Source organism: Panicum virgatum, chromosome 3K (assembly GCF_016808335.1).
Source record: "Panicum virgatum strain AP13 chromosome 3K, P.virgatum_v5, whole genome shotgun sequence".
NCBI classification, from domain to species: Eukaryota; Viridiplantae; Streptophyta; class Magnoliopsida; order Poales; family Poaceae; genus Panicum; species Panicum virgatum.
Genome location: NC_053138.1, coordinates 1,402,840 through 1,420,526, shown reverse-complemented (window position 1 = coordinate 1,420,526; position 17,687 = coordinate 1,402,840). Strand labels below are relative to the sequence as shown.

General features: G+C 46.0%; 3 protein-coding genes across 4 annotated transcripts; all 3 read left to right on the top strand.

Moving 5' to 3' along the window:
* Positions 1-1,737: 1,737 nt before the first annotated feature.
* LOC120696627 (probable auxin efflux carrier component 1b) lies at positions 1,738-4,939 on the top strand. The gene is made up of 6 exons (XM_039979593.1): positions 1,738-2,980; positions 3,240-3,513; positions 3,611-3,696; positions 3,803-3,960; positions 4,053-4,129; positions 4,528-4,939. The coding sequence occupies exons 1-6, from the start codon at positions 1,972-1,974 to the stop codon at positions 4,592-4,594; spliced, it is 1,671 nt and encodes a 556-aa protein (XP_039835527.1). The 5' UTR covers positions 1,738-1,971; the 3' UTR covers positions 4,595-4,939.
* A 3,492-nt stretch (positions 4,940-8,431) lies between these two features.
* LOC120696635 (dual specificity protein phosphatase 12-like) lies at positions 8,432-11,549 on the top strand. Its single transcript, XM_039979604.1, has 6 exons — positions 8,432-8,898; positions 9,215-9,267; positions 9,363-9,427; positions 9,509-9,587; positions 10,483-10,779; positions 11,083-11,549. Exons 1-6 carry the CDS (start codon positions 8,483-8,485, stop codon positions 11,235-11,237), a joined length of 1,065 nt encoding a protein of 354 aa, XP_039835538.1. The 5' UTR covers positions 8,432-8,482; the 3' UTR covers positions 11,238-11,549.
* Positions 11,550-11,850: 301 nt separating this feature from the next.
* On the top strand, positions 11,851-17,188 carry LOC120696633 (splicing factor U2AF-associated protein 2-like). 2 transcript variants are annotated; one of them, XM_039979600.1, is made up of 13 exons: positions 11,851-12,147; positions 12,325-12,453; positions 12,535-12,734; positions 13,599-13,808; positions 13,898-13,990; positions 14,136-14,174; positions 15,264-15,353; positions 15,435-15,537; positions 15,618-15,698; positions 15,800-15,876; positions 16,035-16,115; positions 16,368-16,459; positions 16,807-17,188. In XM_039979600.1, the coding sequence occupies exons 1-13, from the start codon at positions 12,039-12,041 to the stop codon at positions 16,931-16,933; spliced, it is 1,431 nt and encodes a 476-aa protein (XP_039835534.1). In that variant the 5' UTR covers positions 11,851-12,038; the 3' UTR covers positions 16,934-17,188. The 2 variants fall into 2 exon arrangements, with proteins under 2 accessions (XP_039835534.1, XP_039835536.1); XM_039979602.1 differs by having other exon boundaries at positions 12,337-12,453; positions 16,807-17,174.
* Positions 17,189-17,687: the final 499 nt, after the last annotated feature.

The window sequence follows — 17,687 nt, the reverse complement described above, 5'->3', positions numbered from 1 at the left end:
GGGCGCAACGATCTCCTATTGGCTACACTGGTCACGCGCTCGCCATTTATTGGCTGCTGGCCATGCACCACTTGCCGCGGCTGCCGCTGCAGCATTAACTACGGGCCACGCCAGCTTCCATTTCGCCCGCTGCCGCCCAGGGTTCAAAATTTCGGTGAAATTTCGGCGAAATTTCGGTATTTTTTTCGTTTTCGGTAGTTACCGGGAAGTGGAATTTCGGTAAATTTCGTTTCAAAATTCAAAAATTCAAAAAAATTTGTAAAAAAATATGTAAAAAATATGATAAAAAACTAGGTGTTTTTCTAAGCAAATAGGACTAGAACACACTCAAATCTAAGATCATTTGCTAGGCTAAAATTAACATTTGAAACCGTAATTTGAATGACTCGTCATTTCATGTGCAAAAATTTGTTTTCTCCCCTCGACTTCAACTAGACTTTGGTTTATCATGATATTGGTGAGGTACCTATTCAATTTCATATGCATACCTACAACTAGGATGATGATCCATCGGCCGGCCCGGGTGGACTATACTCTCATCAGTAGACTAGTAGATCTGGTTTCCTCGTGCTGTCCAATTAGGCTCGTCGTCAATCTTGCTTCGCTTTTGCCTTTTGCATCTGCTTTTATATTATCATCTAGCAGCTCTTTTCTTTTGTATGTAGCGGTGAGATCGAATGAGATGGCAGCTAAAGCCCTCTGTCTGCTGTAGTCTATTATTCTTAACCAGGCCCTCGATCTGGCTCTTCTTCTAGCTTTGTAGCCGGTAACTGTGGAGACTTGGGAGTTTTTTTTTTTTGAAGTTGTGGCCATTGCTGATACGTGTTAAATTCCATTGGCAATTCTTCTCCATTGGCAACTGCAGATTAAGTCAGTTGTGGCCTTTGATCTGCCCCCACTTCGTGGAAGAAAGCTTTGCATTGCAATAGTAGGTCGGTGACTGTAACCTTATTCCAGTGAATTTCCTCCGACGCCATTCCAGTCCCGAGGATAAGAAGAGAAGGTCAAATTCTTGCATCCACAGCATGCATGTGACCAAAATCTTAGGCCACAAGAGAATTGTCACCATCTATAGAGCAGGGAAAAACTTTCCGTTGGAAAACTGCCGGAAAACACACCTTTCAGAATGCTTTAACAATTCTCTATACAAATTGAATCAAACAAAAAATTCAAACACTGTCACATGAATTGATAACCAATTCAAATCATGTTTGTCCTGGATTTAAAACAACTTTCAATTGGATCAACTAATGTCCCTAAAAATTTATAGGAATATCCGCCATAACAAGAATAATAAAAGTCCAGTTGAGGCCTAAGAGAGAAAATGAAAGTTGTCACATGAAATGACAAGACTTTTAATTGGTAGTTTTTGAAATAATTAAATAACTTTCAAACCATTGCTCAAATGAAAAAGTTTCTGAAACAAAAGTTGTAGATCTCGAAAAACTGAACAAAGTTGGTATTCAAAAGTTTTTCATTTGACCTCGGGAACAGTACGAAAATCACAACGGACATCATTTTCCGGTCGAAATCACCGAAATTTCGGTCGAAATCACCGAAATTTCGGTCGGAATTCACCGAAATTTCGTTTTTTGAATTTGAATTCTCTTTCCGTTCGGAATTAGCGAAATTCGGCGAAATTTCGGCCGAAATTTCGTTTCCGGCAAATGGCGGGATTCGAAAAAAACGAAAAGGTAAACCCTGCTGCCGCCGCAACCATAAGTCTTGCTCTGATGAGCCTTCTCCTCCTCCTCCTCCCTGTCGAGACCAGAGGACATCCCAGTACACCACCTCCATTGACTTTCCAGGGTGCTCTTCTTCTTGGTTTCTTGCTTTCCTCCATTACTAGTACTTTCTTCCTCTCCACTCTCCGGCCGGCCGGCCATGTCCTAACTCCTAGCCAGCCACAAGCCTCACACAGGCACCCACATTGCTCACCACCGCAGCAACAGAGCAGCAAAGAGGCGAGCCATGATCACGGCGGTGGACCTGTACCACGTCCTCACGGCCGTGGTGCCGCTGTACGTGGCCATGACGCTCGCCTACGGCTCCGTCCGCTGGTGGCGCATCTTCACCCCGGACCAGTGCTCCGGCATCAACCGCTTCGTCGCGCTCTTCGCCGTCCCGCTCCTCTCCTTCCACTTCATCTCCACCAACAACCCCTACGCCATGAACCTCCGCTTCCTCGCCGCCGACACGCTCCAGAAGCTCGTCGTCCTCGCGCTCCTCGCCCTCGCCTCCCGCTGCTGGTCCCTCCTCACCCTCGACTGGGCCATCACGCTCTTCTCCCTCTCCACGCTCCCCAACACGCTCGTCATGGGCATCCCGCTGCTCCGGGGCATGTACGGCCCCGACGCCGCCGGCACGCTCATGGTCCAGGTCGTCGTCCTCCAGTGCATCATCTGGTACACGCTCATGCTCTTCCTCTTCGAGTACCGCGCCGCGCGCGCCCTCGTCGTCGACCACTTCCCCGACGGCGCCGCCGCCTCTATCGTCTCCTTCCGCGTCGACTCCGACGTCGTCTCGCTCGCCAAGGGGGACCTCGAGGCCGACGCCCAGCTCGCCGGCGACGGCCGCCTGCGGGTCACCGTGCGCAAGTCCACCAGTTCGCGCTCCGAGGCCGCCGGCTCCCACTCCCACTCGCACTCGCACTCCATGTCCATGCAGCAGCAGCCGCGGGTCTCCAACCTCTCCGGGGTGGAGATCTACTCGCTGCAGTCGTCGCGCAACCCCACGCCGCGCGGCTCCAGCTTCAACCACGCCGAATTCTTCAACGTCGCCGCCGGCGCCAAGGGGTCGGCAGCACCAGACGAGGAGAAGGGCGGCCTCTCGCCGCAGCCGCACGCGCAGGCGCCCAAGAGGAAGGACCTGCACATGTTCGTCTGGAGCTCCAGCGCCTCACCGGTCTCGGAGCGCGCCGGCGGCGGGGCCGTGCATGTCTTCGGCGCCGGCGCCAACCACGGCGACGCCCTTGCCAAAGGTAACCTTTTTGCCCCCCAGTGACTAGGACACTCCTGGTTGGCTGCCTCCTCCGATCCTAGCGATTCTTGTCGTTGTGCTGCTGACCATCCGACCAAACCATTGACTATTCAGAAACTGAATTTTCTTGAATAAATACCAAAAAAATTGTTTAGCATCTTTTGCTTTTAATAACTATGCTAAATGCTTTGCTTACATCAGTGAATTGGAGTACGGCCGTGAACCAAAATTTCATTTTCGATTGTGTTTTGCCTGCACAGGAACCCAGGCCTACGATGAGTACGGCCGTGACGATTTGAGCAGGACCAAGAGCGGGAACGGCGCAGACAAGGGCGGCCCGACCCTGTCCAAGCTCGGGTCCAACTCGACAGCGCAGCTCTACCCCAAGGGCGACGGCGAGGGGAGGCCGGCCGCCATGCCGCCGGCGAGCGTGATGACGAGGCTCATCCTGATCATGGTCTGGAGGAAGCTGATCAGGAATCCCAACACCTACTCCAGCCTCATTGGCGTCATCTGGTCCCTGGTCTCATACAGGTCGGCCAATCGATGTCAATTTATCATATTCAGCATTAGTCATCTCTGCATTTCTGTTGTCTCTTATGTCTTATGTGGTCTGAGCTCTATAATCTAGGTGGGGGATTGAAATGCCCGCGATCATCGCCCGGTCAATCTCAATCCTGTCGGACGCAGGGCTTGGGATGGCAATGTTCAGTCTAGGTGTGTGGAATGTCGATATCTGATATTGCATTGCTCTATGTTTCTGTAATTCTATTCCTCCTGTATGGCTTAATAGCTGCAGGCACTTAACTGTGTATTCTTTCAGGCTTGTTCATGGCATTGCAGCCGCGAATCATTGCCTGCGGGAACAAACTCGCTGCATTCGCGATGGCTATTCGGTTCCTCATGGGTCCAGCGGTCATGGCTGCTGCCTCCATAGCTGTCGGGCTGCGCGGAGTTCTTCTGCACATAGCCATTGTTCAGGTATATTGCAATCTTGTGTCACAAATTGGCATACTGCACATAACTGGGAAAAAGGGTCCAGAATTTTGAATTGCCACTCAATTTTATTTCAGGCTGCTCTACCTCAAGGAATCGTGCCTTTTGTGTTTGCCAAGGAGTACAACGTTCATCCTGACATATTGAGCACAGCGTAAGATCATCTCCTGACATTCCATAGTTCTCTCAGTTCCAGCTTCCAATTTCCCAACGATCAACCTGTATATTGATGCTTATTTTTTGGGGGTCTTTCCATGAGGATTCTCTAACCATGTTTCCTGCTTTCCTTTTTAAATTAGATAATCGCAAATCAGCATTTTAAAAAAGAATGACAAAAAGAAATTATCACCCACCAAATTTCCAATCATTCCTAATGATAATGTTTGAGAAGTGCCTCGTGCAGTCAAAAAGTAATAATAAAGCCAACCATCAAGCCAGGACAGAATCAGCATGATTGCTCCTAACATGTTGCATTTCACACTACTTGTTTACTCATGGACGCATACCATGCCACGATGACAATGATCATTCATAATTCTCTCCTTGCTGCAGTGTCATCTTCGGAATGCTGATTGCTCTACCCATCACCCTGGTCTACTACATCCTGCTGGGGCTCTGAGCTCTCTTACCTCTCAAGTCTGCAAAAGCTTGATGCTACTGACGGTCTTGTTTAGGATCCATGACTGTTGAGCTGCCTTTTTGTTTGGGTAATCCCTGCTAGCCGCTAGGATGGTAGGTCATTAGTGGGTAACCCTACCACTGATAGTAATAGCATCTCTGATGTCTAGTCTAGCCGTCTAGGTGGCTTCGTGGACAGCAACTCTTCCAGAATGAATCATTAGAATTCTGATGAGCAGTAGAATTTAAAAGCAAGGAGGGTATTTGTGATGATAATCATCTAATCTGTGAGACATTGTTGTTGGTCGACTTCTTTGATCAGATGTCTGTCTATAGCAGTGCTTTCTGAGGAGCTGTAGTTAAGGTGCCGTGATGACTTGCACTGCTGAAAATTGAAATGTAGCATGATCTGGACGAATTTCTCTGTCTTTTCTAATGAGCATTCATCACATTTTATGGGAAAAAGATTCAAGTGTTACCTTTTCTAAGAATAAACAGGGCAAAGTTGTCCAGTTTCACGAGAACCAGTAGCATTTTCTTCGGGGTTGATACAAAGGGTGGACCAAAAGGTGACGGCTTCAGCAAATGGGGCCGCAGAATGATGTTGTCGGGACTTGGGAGTCAGTCTAAAGTTTTGGCTTTTGGCAAGCGCACTTGAAGCAGCCATGATGAATTGGGAAAATCAATCATAGTACGACAAGGCAATCACGTCAAAAAAAAAATCTAAATTACTCCCCTCAACTATAGCTAAAGTCTGAATAATCTCCTATACTATCGTTTGGTTTATTTCACCCCTCAAACTATGCATTTTGATTCAAATTACTTCCTAATAAAATTTGTCTTTTTCATTTCTTTATGTATAGGTGGAGTTTTAAGTTGAAATTTTACAAAATAACAGTACACAACATAAAGCATGTTAGAAAAAAATATTATATTTTTTATCAATATTTTGATAGGTTAGAATATTTAATAATAAATTAATATTAGAGTTCAAAATTATATTAAAACTAATGGTAAAAAATTATATTTTTTTTCTAAATATTCATTGTGATGCCCACCACTACCTTGCAAAATTTGAAATTAAAATTCAACTTGTATATGGAGTAACAAAAAAGACAAATTATATTATGGGGTAAAATGAACTAAATGATATAGTTTAGGGGGTAAATTGAACCAAGTTACAGTTTAAGGGATTATCCAGACTTTAGTTATAGTTGAGGGGAGTAAATTGTACTTTTTTTCAAAAAAAAAGCTTGCAAATAGCCATGAACTGAACTAAAAAAATGCAAGCTCTATATACTGATGCTAAACAATGAAATTAGCCTAGGTATGGCACCAGAGAACAAGTACCTTCTTGGAATTAAGCAGGTGGTGCTTCTCCTAGCCCATAGCAAATAACAATGAGCTACTTTTTTTTGTGAGAAAGAGATGCATTTTATATTAAAACACTGCAAGAAGCACAGTACATCTCAATCTTACAGGAAAGACCCTGAGAAAACTAGAAACTGCAACGAAGCCCCAACTGTTTATCTTCTTCCTCCGGTAGAGGAAACGCAGCTCCTTCTGAGCTCGCACGCCGCCGCCCGGGAACTTCAAACCTTCCATCTCACCGATGCAAATCGACGGGCGGACCCCAAACATTGGAAAACCGCAAGAAATACTCGAGAAGAGAGCATCGGCCGTCGGCCCCAACGATTTGTCCCCAAATCCTCCACCTTCCACAGATCCAGAAGCTCCAGAGCACAGGACAAGCAACCACAGGAAGCAACCACGAACAGCAACCGCAGAGAAGAAGGGGCAGCCTAGGAGATCCATTCGAGAACCCAACGGACCTCCACCAACCTCACAGGGCGAACCAAAGAACCGAAGCTCAGCTGGATCGACCTGGATGACCAAAATCCACTCCGCCTCGACGCCGGCGACGACGACAGCAAGCAGAGGGAACAGTAGCCGCAGAAGAAGAAAGCCCACCTCTTTCGTCCACCGACGAACGAAATCGATGACAGCTCCTCCCCAGCACACCATAGCTGCACCGCCGGATCCCAACGGCCAGCAAACCCTATCTCTAGGTAAGCCCCTACCTAAGATATATACATCCGAGCGTCGATTCCGCAGCTCCCCATCCTCTCCGCCGCTAGAGCGGTCGCCGGAGAAGGAAGGCCCCTGAAAATGACCATTCATGCCAGGCCCCCGCAGAGAGAATCAAGGTTAGATGTGTCATCAATTCACCATGATGAATAGGCCAAACGTTGTTGCTACACACCATCAATCCCTCCTTCACGTGAGAGCTTACTGAACGACGCTACGATCTCATGATCTTCCAACAGCAACATCTGCCGTGGGGCAACTTCGCAAGATGACCCTTTCCTCATCTTGATCTGCTCTAGCCTGGCTGCCAGTGAGCCCATCCAGTTTCGCCAAGCACACGGCGTGCTGCTCCAATTGCTTCATAGGGCACATCACAATCCAGTTCCAGCCACATTTGTTGCGAGCTACGCCAAGTTCGAAGTTCCATCCTGAAAATATAAATTGCTGATCAGTTTCCAAATGTTCCACAGATGCAGTCATAAAACTGTATCTGAATCAAACTAACACACAACACAAGGCCACAGATACGGTCTGTATCTGAATCACATTAAGGATCTATTTAAAAAATCTAGGGGGTTCAACGTAAATAATCAGATTGTGATTACTAATCGCGATCCAAATTAGGGGTTATGTGTAAGAGGTATTTTCTTAAAAAAAAGAGTAAATTTCACCAGCGGTCCCTAAACTTGTCCTGAATTCTCATCCCGGTCCCGGTACTCTCAAAATGCACGTCTAGATCCATGAACTTGTCCCGAGTTCTCATCCCGGTCCCGGTACTCTCAAAATGCACGTCTAGGTCCCTGAACTTGTCCCGAGTTCTCATCCCGGTCCATGAACTTGCTAATATGTTTCATATAGGTCCAAACCTCCATAACATGCGCTCCAAACAGTACGATTAAGTGAACTGATAGGTGGGGCCCATATGTCAGTCACACCTCTCCCTTCTCCCTCCTCTCTTGCTCCCAACGTCGCCGCCCATGGCCATGGCCATCTTCAACCTTGAGAATGGGGAAGGGGGCAGGCTCGGGCGAGGGGGTCGCCGGCTCGCCGGCGGGGGCGGCGCTGTGCGGGCCCGCGGGCGCTGGACCGGGACCAGGACCAGAGCGGGGCTCGCCCGCCAGGGCGCGCCGGCGGTGGTGGCCATGGAGGGCGCTGCCCTCGGGGTGGCACGACATCCACAGGGAGCGGGGTAACCGAGGGTCGCGTGGGACGACAGCCTTGACGGCAGCGCGGCTGGGTAGGGAGGGCGTGGGGCCGGTGGAGGGGCGGCGGGGATGCGGGGTCCGCCGTCGGCGTGGCCAAGCGGTGGTTGGGGCATCAACGAGGACCGGGGCGCGCGCGGAGCTGAGGTCCATCGTGGCAGCTCAGGCGCACGGGTGGCGACAGACGCTAGGGGTGGGGTCCGGCGGCGCCCATACAGAGGGAGGAGGGAGAAGGGAGAGGTGTGACTGCCATATGGGCTCTACCTATCAGTTCACTTAATCGTACTATTTGGAGCGCATGTTACGGAGATTTGGACCTATATGAAACAGATTAGCAAGTTCATGGACCGGGATGAGAACTCGGGACAAGTTCAGGGACCTAGACGTGCATTTTGAGAGTACCGGGACCGGGATGAGAACTCGGGACAAGTTCAGGGACCTAGACGTGCATTTTGAGAGTACCGGGACCGGGACGAGAACTCGGGACAAGTTCAGAGACCGCTGCTGAAATTTACTTAAAAAAAAACAGGTCTTCCTCCACCCGCCGGCTGGTCCTCACCCCGTCACCCGTCTCTTCCGCCGCCGCCGCCGCCGCCGCCATGCCGCACCTCGTTCGCGAGCGGCTCTACTTCGGCGACATCAAAGACGCCATCGCCGCCCTCACGGAGTCCTCCTCCACCCCGACCTTTACCCACGTCCTCTCGGTCGTCAGCTCCGCCTCCATCTCCTTCATCACCGACTGCCGCCCGGGCCTCGCAATCCCGACGGAGGAGATCCGCCGTGTCGTCGCCGGCGAGGAGGGCGCGCCACCTACAGCTGCGGTGCCCCCCGGGACGCTGATGCGGGTGGTGGAGCACGCTGGGGACGGTCTGCGGATCACGCGGATGGCCGTGCCGCTGCGGGACACGGAGGCGGAGAACCTGCTCGACCACCTCGAGCTTTGCCTTCATTTCGTCGATGAGGGAAGGAAGGTCGGGAACGTCCTCGTTCATTGCTTTGCCGGGGTATCCAGGAGGTAGGAGTCTGAAGCCGTTTTCATTTTGTCGGTAGCTAGAATCTCCTGGTGGTTGTTAAAGAACCGGACTGTTACAACATAACATTAGTTTTACCTGACCAATTAGCGGCGCATGTAAACTGAATGTATTTGACACTAATCACTTGCAGCATTGTGCTGGTTCACAGTTGCAAATTTGCATTAAAACTTACCCACATAATTATTTGATAAAGGAAATTCATTAGCCTGACTGCCTGAGCCTGATCACTTTCCATACTACCAGCTCCCTTTATCATCTGTATATATGCATTCACATTTACTTTCAAACTTATCGCAGTGCTTCCATCATTGTTGCTTATCTTATGAGATCAGAGCAGAAATCTCTGGAAGGTCTGAACTCTCTTTTCCTGGAAAGAGAACATGTATCTTTTCATCTACTCTAGTTCAATTTTACTCATGTGGCCTTGCTTGTTATTTTCTTCCAGAAGCATTACAATCTTTAAAGGAAGTTTCTGAGTCGGCATGCCCGAATGATGGTTTTCTTGACCAGGTGAGATTTGTTCATAATCTGTTGGCAGTGTATGAACTCCTGGAGTGTTTGTTGCTTAGTTGAACATTCTGTGTTGTGCAGTTGAAATTGTTTGAGGAAATGGGCTTCAAAGTTGATACTTCAAGTCCCTTGTACAAGAGATTCCGCTTAAAATTATTAGGTTAGTCTTGATCCATCTTTGTTAAAGTGGGGCATTCTCCATAAAAATTCGAGTCAAAGAGGCCTTCTCCATTTTTTGTGGGGTATTCTCTATGCTTTATTTTTTGAGTCTCCCTTTGACTGCTCTCACTGAAAATAGCACCGGTTAGTTGGCCATGTGTAGTTTAGGTAGACCAATAAGCTAGGGGCGAAGCCAGCCGATCAAGTCACTGGGGTCGGCTCTATGGGCACAGCGGGGTCAAATACAGTAGTGAACAGTGTTTTACACTGAGTTTTGCAAAATTCATCGGGGTCCGGCGACCCGTTCTGTTTGTGTTCTGATATCGCTAGATTGAAAGCAGATGATTGCGGCCAATAGATTTCTGTTTCATTTTCCAGAGTGTTTCAATATTTTTTCCTTGATAATTTATTTTGTGATGTATTCCTGCCTGTACTTATGTATACATTTTAAGTGCTGTATGGTTAGAAACTTAGAATCTGCAGCTGCACCTGAAATAAACAAAAATGTGTTTCATCATTTTTTTTCCTCTCAAAGTAGTCAAATTGTTGATAGATCAGTTCTAATATGGCAGAAGGTTGAGCATTCAACAATACTATCGGTTTATCCAATAGAATTTGGTCATTACTACTCGTAATTACTAATCCTTGTTTGAGTTGAAGCAGTTGTATTTTTTCTGCATTTCTGTCATGTGGTTTTGTGACTGCATAAGGTCCATAGAATTAGAGAGATTCTTGCTTCAGTGTCACTAACATTGTCATTCCTTTACATCTAGTATGAGAACATTTACCATCTTTAAACAGCTAACCTTCATTCAATACAATTGCCTATTTGCCTTTTGATTTCAACAAACATGTGTTCTGTACTTCTGTAACCTAGCCTGTGTTTCCTCCTACAGGTCAATCCTACAAATTTGGGGAGAAAATAGGCAGCTATATGTTTGAAGATGACCCTGGCCTTTCTCCACAATCTGGCTCTTGTCAAGATTCTTCAAAGACAGAGCAACACAAAACAGCTTACCGCTGCAGGAAATGCAGGAGAATTATTGCTGTGGAGGACAATGTTATAAGTCATGTTCCTGGTGAGGGTGAATCTTGCTTTGATTGGAACAGTAGGAAGAGTGGTCGTCCATACAGCAACAAGGAACAAGATTGCTCGTCTTTATTTGTTGAGCCTCTGAAATGGATGACTCCAGGTAGTCTGATGTTACTACCTATTTTTTGAGGACTATGTTACTACCTATTTGTGTTGTGCAAAGGAAAATTCATACAAATCTTGCACTGTTGCACATACGGTTGGTTCCCTCTGAATCTATATATGCTTTATTTTTTATAATGTGATGTATAGGTCATCTTAGATCTGAAACCTGACGTTTGAGCATTTTTACACCTGCTTTCATTATGGATCTTAGTAGAGCGATGTTATCGCCCCACCTTCTGCTGCTTCTTTTTTAACTAACACTTGCATTGTTTCACTTGTGCCTTTGTTCACCTAGCAGTAGAAGATGGTGCTTTGGAGGGGAAGCTATCGTGCATCCACTGTGGAGCGAGGTTAGGATACTTCAACTGGTCAGGAATACAGTGCAACTGCTTCAGTTGGGTTACCCCTGCCTTCCAAATTGTTAAGAGCAAAGTTGATATAAGCACCATCTAAACCTTGGGAATAGTCTGCAGTGAGCAAACCATTGGAGAAGCTAAGAGATTAGGAGTGTGACAGTGAAGCAAGAGCATATTGTATGTTTTGCCATTGCTGATCAGGGGCTGTGTGCAGCAAATATCCTACAGAATGACACATTTGCTGGTGTAACAGATTTGATGTGAGGTCAGCCGTCCGTAGGGCTCGAAATGGATGGAATACAAATTGAGCAGGCACACTAGTATTTATATTGTTTCAGGGAATTGAAATGCCTGAATTACTCTTTTCCAATTTTTTTTCCCAAGGCACACGGTATATTCCAAGATTCAACTTTGTGACGTGCGATCATTTTTTTCTTTTGGCCGGGGAGTACAGAATTGGTTTCACTGGGTTCATTCCTGAATGCACTTTGTTATGATCATGCGTTTATTTCATGAACATGTATGAAATTTGAAACCTGTCCAGCTAGTAAGGCACACTGGAAATTTGAAAAAAGAAAAACGAAACTGAATAGCGTAGTGGGCTGCCAAATTGGTAGCGAAATCAGGCCCTGCCATCCCAGCACCGTTGGATCGCGGGTGTAGGGGCCATCTCAACCGTCCGGATTAGCTTCTTTCCCGAATCTTCGCCGCTCTCCTACCTTTCCGCTTGGCGACCGCCGGCGCGACCCCTTTCTTCCCTCCCGCCGCGCGCGCCTCTCCGACCACCCGCCTCCGCCTTCCTTCCCCGCCGTCCGCCGGCACCAGTTTCAATGAACTAGCGTCGCCTCTCTTCACCCAATACCCGCCCGCTTCCCCCTGCCCTTCTCTCCCGGCTTGGATGCCCATGGAGGCCAGCGGCGCGGCGGCGGCGACCGGTGAGGTCGGCTGGTACGTGCTCGGCCCAAATCAGGAGACTGTTGGCCCCTACGCGCTTACCGAGCTGCGAGGTGAGCATTTGCCGCTTGCTCATAGCAATTAAGTGCATTTTAAGCTTAGAATTTTCTCGCTGAGGTCGGGCTTAGGGTTTAGTCTACGCTGATAATCTCGTGCAGGAAGTTTCCTTTCCACGCTCTTGAACTTGAAGATTTTCGCTTCTTATCCCGCAAATTGTTCCCTTTGAATAGAACATCTTGCAGATGGGTATCTCAACGAGAGCACAATGCTCTGGGCAGAAGGGAGGACTGAATGGATGCCACTCTCTTCCATCCCTGAGTTACACTCTGCTGTCACAACAAAGGATCAACCTGAACAAGGTTAATGTTTTTGCCTTGCCCTGTACCTTTAAGGAAGATTTTGTAAGGTCCTCTTCTCTCACTCATAGAATTTGTTTCCAGCTGCTCCGGATGCCGAAGATGATTTTGAGAAATTTCAGAAAGAGGTTACAGAAGCCGAAGCTGAGGTTGAGGCCTTGAAAGGCAGTGCTGAAGATGCCGATGAGCGGCCAGCAACCCCGCCGGATGGAGAGGAGGAGTTTACTGATGATGATGGCACCATTTACAAATGGGACCGTACTCTGAGGGCATGGGTTCCTCAAGTAAGTATTGCTCATCTGTTCTCAAGTAAGAATTTTTACAATTCATGATGGTATCCTGTCTTTAGAGATTTTGATGTCCTGTACTTTCTTTTTTAATGATCAGCATTTAATGAAAACTCATGTTGGTATATCATTTAGGTGATTGATATGTAATTACATTGTATTAAGGACCAACCAGCGGAAGGTACCAGTCAATCAGCCATCACTTAATAGTCTTAAAAATTCTTGTGAGGCTATTTGCTTCATTGTTAGGATTCTACTAGCTTGTTAATTAATGCTTGTTGCGCCTTTTGTCTTCTGATTCAAAGTTCAAGAGATTTAATTGGTTTGCGCCTGAGTTATTTTTTTTTCACTTTTGATTGATCATTGTTTATAGTTTTCATTAGTTAGCTGGTGCAAGATTTCAGTTTATGTTTCTGAAACAACAGGCCTGGTCCATCAGGACAGAAGCCAGGTTCATTTTTTTTTAAAAAAAAATCTTATATTTCACATTAGCAACTTTAGGGGAAGTTGGGAAACTCATTTCTCCATATGAATCAATGTTTCTTTGTACAGCCAACTTTCTCACCAGTTTCTTTCCCCTGACCATGTTCCTTCTTGCTTTTCTTGTTTGCTGAAGCAGAAGTTTGTTATTTAGTTTTCAATTTGTCTTTAAGTTTTATTTCAAGGACTAAAAACCTTTGTTTTCTTCAAGCAAATACTGGTATGATTTGCGGTTTGATTATAGTTCAATAAGTATCCTTAGCTCCTCCTATCGCTTTATGTTGCCAATAATCCTTGAGTATAAAAACCTCCCCTTCATCTTGTATAATATTCCCATTTGCCATTTTTTCAATTATTCTGAATTTTCTTATGCCTTTGTAGAATGATGCATCAGGTAAAAAGGATGATTATGCTATGGATGAGATGACTTTTGCACTTGAGGAAGAAGTATTTCAAGCACCAGATATCCCTGGTCCTGCTGCTTTAGAAGAAATCAACACCCTGGCTGAAAACAAAAACAAAGAATCAGAAAAAGCAGAAAATAGAGGGGAGAAGAAGCGAAAATCTTCTGAGAAGCCAGCTGAAAAAAAGGTTTATTTTCCAAATCATTCTGGGGGTTCCTGATAAGTTCGACAGGTTTACTTCTAGTTTTCTACTAACCTGCTGGACTTCTGTGGTAGGAAGCTAACAAACCTCCGGACAGTTGGTTTGATCTCAAAGTCAATACACATGTCTATGTGAATGGATTGCCTGATGACGTCACGGTGGAGGAGGTAAATTACTTGCTCCAGCTAATTGTGTAGACACATTTCATTTCTCTTAGGGAGATCATTTTGATGACCATTCAACACATTCTTAATCAGTTGGTTATTCTAAAAGTACCTATTCTGAACTTCTGATGCTGGATTTCTTTTGCAGATTGTGGAGGTATTTTCCAAGTGTGGAATAATAAAGGAGGTATGCTTTTAATCTGCTGTGTTCCAGAGACAAAAACTGATGGATCTGTGTTATTCACTCTTTATGATGTTTTGTTTTTCTCACTTGTGTAAGGACTTGGTTTTGTCAGTACTTGGACTAGTATATAAGTTGCCATCTGAGAATGTAACTAATTTGGTGTACTGGCAAAGGAACTTTGTAGTTTGACTTATCAGAGTTTTGGGACCTTCAATACATATCAAGGCTGTTCATTTTTGCAAACTGCTCAACTCAGAGATTTCTATATTTATTGTCAAATTGAACACCTAGCAAATTTCAGCTGTCTAAACCTGCAGCATGCATTATGTTACTGTATATTGGCACAGTGCACATAGTTTATATTTAGATGGATATGATATTAATCTGTGAGGTGATGTGGGTGCCTTAGATAAACTGAAAAAATATCACAATATTTATTTGACATTACTTTGTTTCAAATAGCTATTGTTGTTTCGCTTATTAATAAAAAAAAACTCGACCTGCGAGGGGCTAGCCGCCCCCCGAGCATTCTTATAAGAAGGAGGCCTTCTAACGCAGGCCGAGAAACCCCCCGAACCCCGGCTCTTTCTGACCTTGGGTCTGGTGCCATTTCCTGGAACCGTTACCCGGGCCGGGACCGTTACCCACTGGGCCGGGAAACCGTGACGCTAGGCCGGGCCAGGCTGACTACACAGCCCAAGCTATCAGGAGCACAGCGAGGGGTTTTTTTTCCCCACAGGCAGGGAAATTCGCCCCGGTGGGGGTTCGAACCCCCCACCTGTGGAGTGCCGCCGGTTGCTTCGCACCACTCGGGCTAACAATCATAGGCTAAAAACGAGACGGGAGTGGCAGACAGCCACCCCGCATTGCACTAAGAAGAAGGCAGCGAGACTCGAACCCGGGCTGGCTGCTTGAGAGCACGCTCTGCTAGCCGCTTAGCCCGCGAGAGCCTCGCCCCTTATTAATAATAGTTTTGGATCCAAAACTATTCCAAAGCTTATTAATAATAGTTTTGGAAGTATAATATGGCTGTGATGTGGCATTTATATCTCCTTCCTGAACATGTGTAAATGTTGATAATTGATACTATAGGATCCAGAGACTAAAAAGCCTCGGGTGAAGGTCTATACTGACAAGGAAACTGGCAGGAAAAAGGGTGATGCCTTGGTGACATATCTCAAGGTATCTTGTTGTTGAACTGCTCAGATTATTTGGAATCGCTATGCATTTATTTTTACATGCCTTTCCCTTTCCACTATTCAGGAGCCGTCTGTAGCTTTAGCAGTGCAGTTGTTGGATGGGACATCATTCCGACCTGGTGGTAAGACTCTGATGTCTGTAAGTCCGGCCAAATTTGAGCAGAAAGGTATTACTCATGGTCATATCAAAACTAAATACTCTGTGTACCAACAAAACTTACTAATGATGCGGTCACATTTGTTTCAGGTGATGTTTTCATTGCAAAGAAAACTGATAAACAAAAGAAAAGGAAAACCAAGAAGGTTGAAGACAAAATGCTTGGATGGGGTAAGTTTGATTGTTGGTTTTTTGGTATTAATTTTAATCATAGCTAATTTAAACTTGGAATATAAAGTCATTTTTTTTTCTTATTAATTTTCTGTAACTAGGTGGGCATGATGATAAGAAGGTGATGATTCCTACTACCATTATTTTGCGGTACATGTTCACTCCGGCTGAGTTGAGAGTAAGTAGCTGAGTCTCCCACAATTTTGCACTTTTGATTTGGGATTGGGCGTATTTGTACTTGCTTACACATTTTATCATTTCATATTGCTCTTGTGAGGTTCATGCTTCGTAGCAACTTTATTTTTGGATTAACCAAAGAATATCCTGAACTTGCAGGCTGATGAAGAGCTTCTTCCTGAGCTTGAGGAAGATGTTAAAGAGGAATGTGCCAAGTTTGGTCCAGTGGATAATGTGAAGGTACACCTACCCCTAGATATGGAGCTTTTTTGAACTTAACTGAAAAACAGATATTACCAATTCTTTTTACAAAGCAATTTTCACCATTTCAATATTAATAATAGCAAGATGCATATTTTATGCAAATAAGAATCATTCGAAAGGAAGCTAAGCTGGCATTTATCAGCCATAACTCACCAAATTGTTGCTATTACATCTGACTCCTTTTTCCACAAAACCACTGTTGCTAAATTGACATGTTTCTGCATCCAGGTTTGTGAAAATCATCCACAGGGTGTCGTATTGGTGAAATTCAAAGACCGGAAAGATGGCGCCAAATGCATAGAGAAGATGAATGGCAGATGGTAAGTCAACACAAACAAATTATCTCCCCTTTGTTTCTGATCTGGTGATGTTAGTGGAATGCTGAAATGGAAATTTGGCCTGCCTCCTCGTGTTTGGTTCCCTCACGAACCTTTAGTATATCATTTATTCATTGATTTTTGCCTGAAATGCTGTTGAAAATTTCGCCACCATTTCTCGTTCATTTTAGTCTGAAAAGTTTTGCCATTAGATTAAAAATACAACTCTTGTAATTGCTCATGTCTGCTTGCCTCAGACTAGAAGATTATAAAAAAGAAATTCTGAGCAACATTCGTGCTCCTGGGTTGATCTGTCCTGATACCTTTTTTTCTTTTTTCTTACCTTGCAGGTTTGGTGGGCGGCAAATCCATGCTAGCGAAGATGATGGCTCCGTTAACCATGCTCTGATCCGTGATTACGATGCAGAGGTGTCAAGGCTGGATCGATTCGGAGAAGAGTTGGAAGAGTCCGCGTAGAGGATAACTGGGATTGCATTCTCTTGTACGATAAGATAGCATGGGGATAGGAAGTTTTGCGTTTCACCTCGTCCATATTCTTGGCCTTTTTATGTGCCTGGTGGTTAACCAATGAAAAGAAATTATGTTAGCCATGATCACTTGGTTTGTTACTGGAACGTTAGAGATGCACAATTCAGTGCTAACATGTAACACTCACTTGAATTAAAAAAAAACATGTAACACTCGGTAGTAATCAACTCGTAATGCCTGTGATGTGGTGGCTACCAACCGAAGCACACTTGCTTCCAGTAATTTTATTTGCAGGCATATTTTTTTATAACTTGTTTTTTAGGGGTATTTTTTAGTATAACTTTTTGCAGGCATATGATCGGAGGCCCAATGGCGTGTGTTTTTGGTCGTTGCCGTTATGGCCCGTTCAGCCTCGGAAGGCCCAGCAGCTTGCTACTACTACTACGCGGGACACCTTCAGCCGTCGGATCAGAGGTGTGCGGCTCTCCGTCCCTGGCGTCCCCGAGCGTCCGGCGGGGCCGCCCTTCTCGCCTCGTGTGGGTCCTTGAGCTGCTCACCGCTCGCCGACGAGTAGCCGCCCCTCGTCTGGTGTCGGCCGAGGAAGGTCAGGTGGCGGCGACGGGGAAAGAGGGAGCGAGATGCCGCACCGAGCGCGGCCGATGACGGGGCTGCTGGTGTTCATGGGCATCAACCTCGTCCTCGTCAACACCATCTCCCCCCTCTACGACTTCGTCTGCTTCCA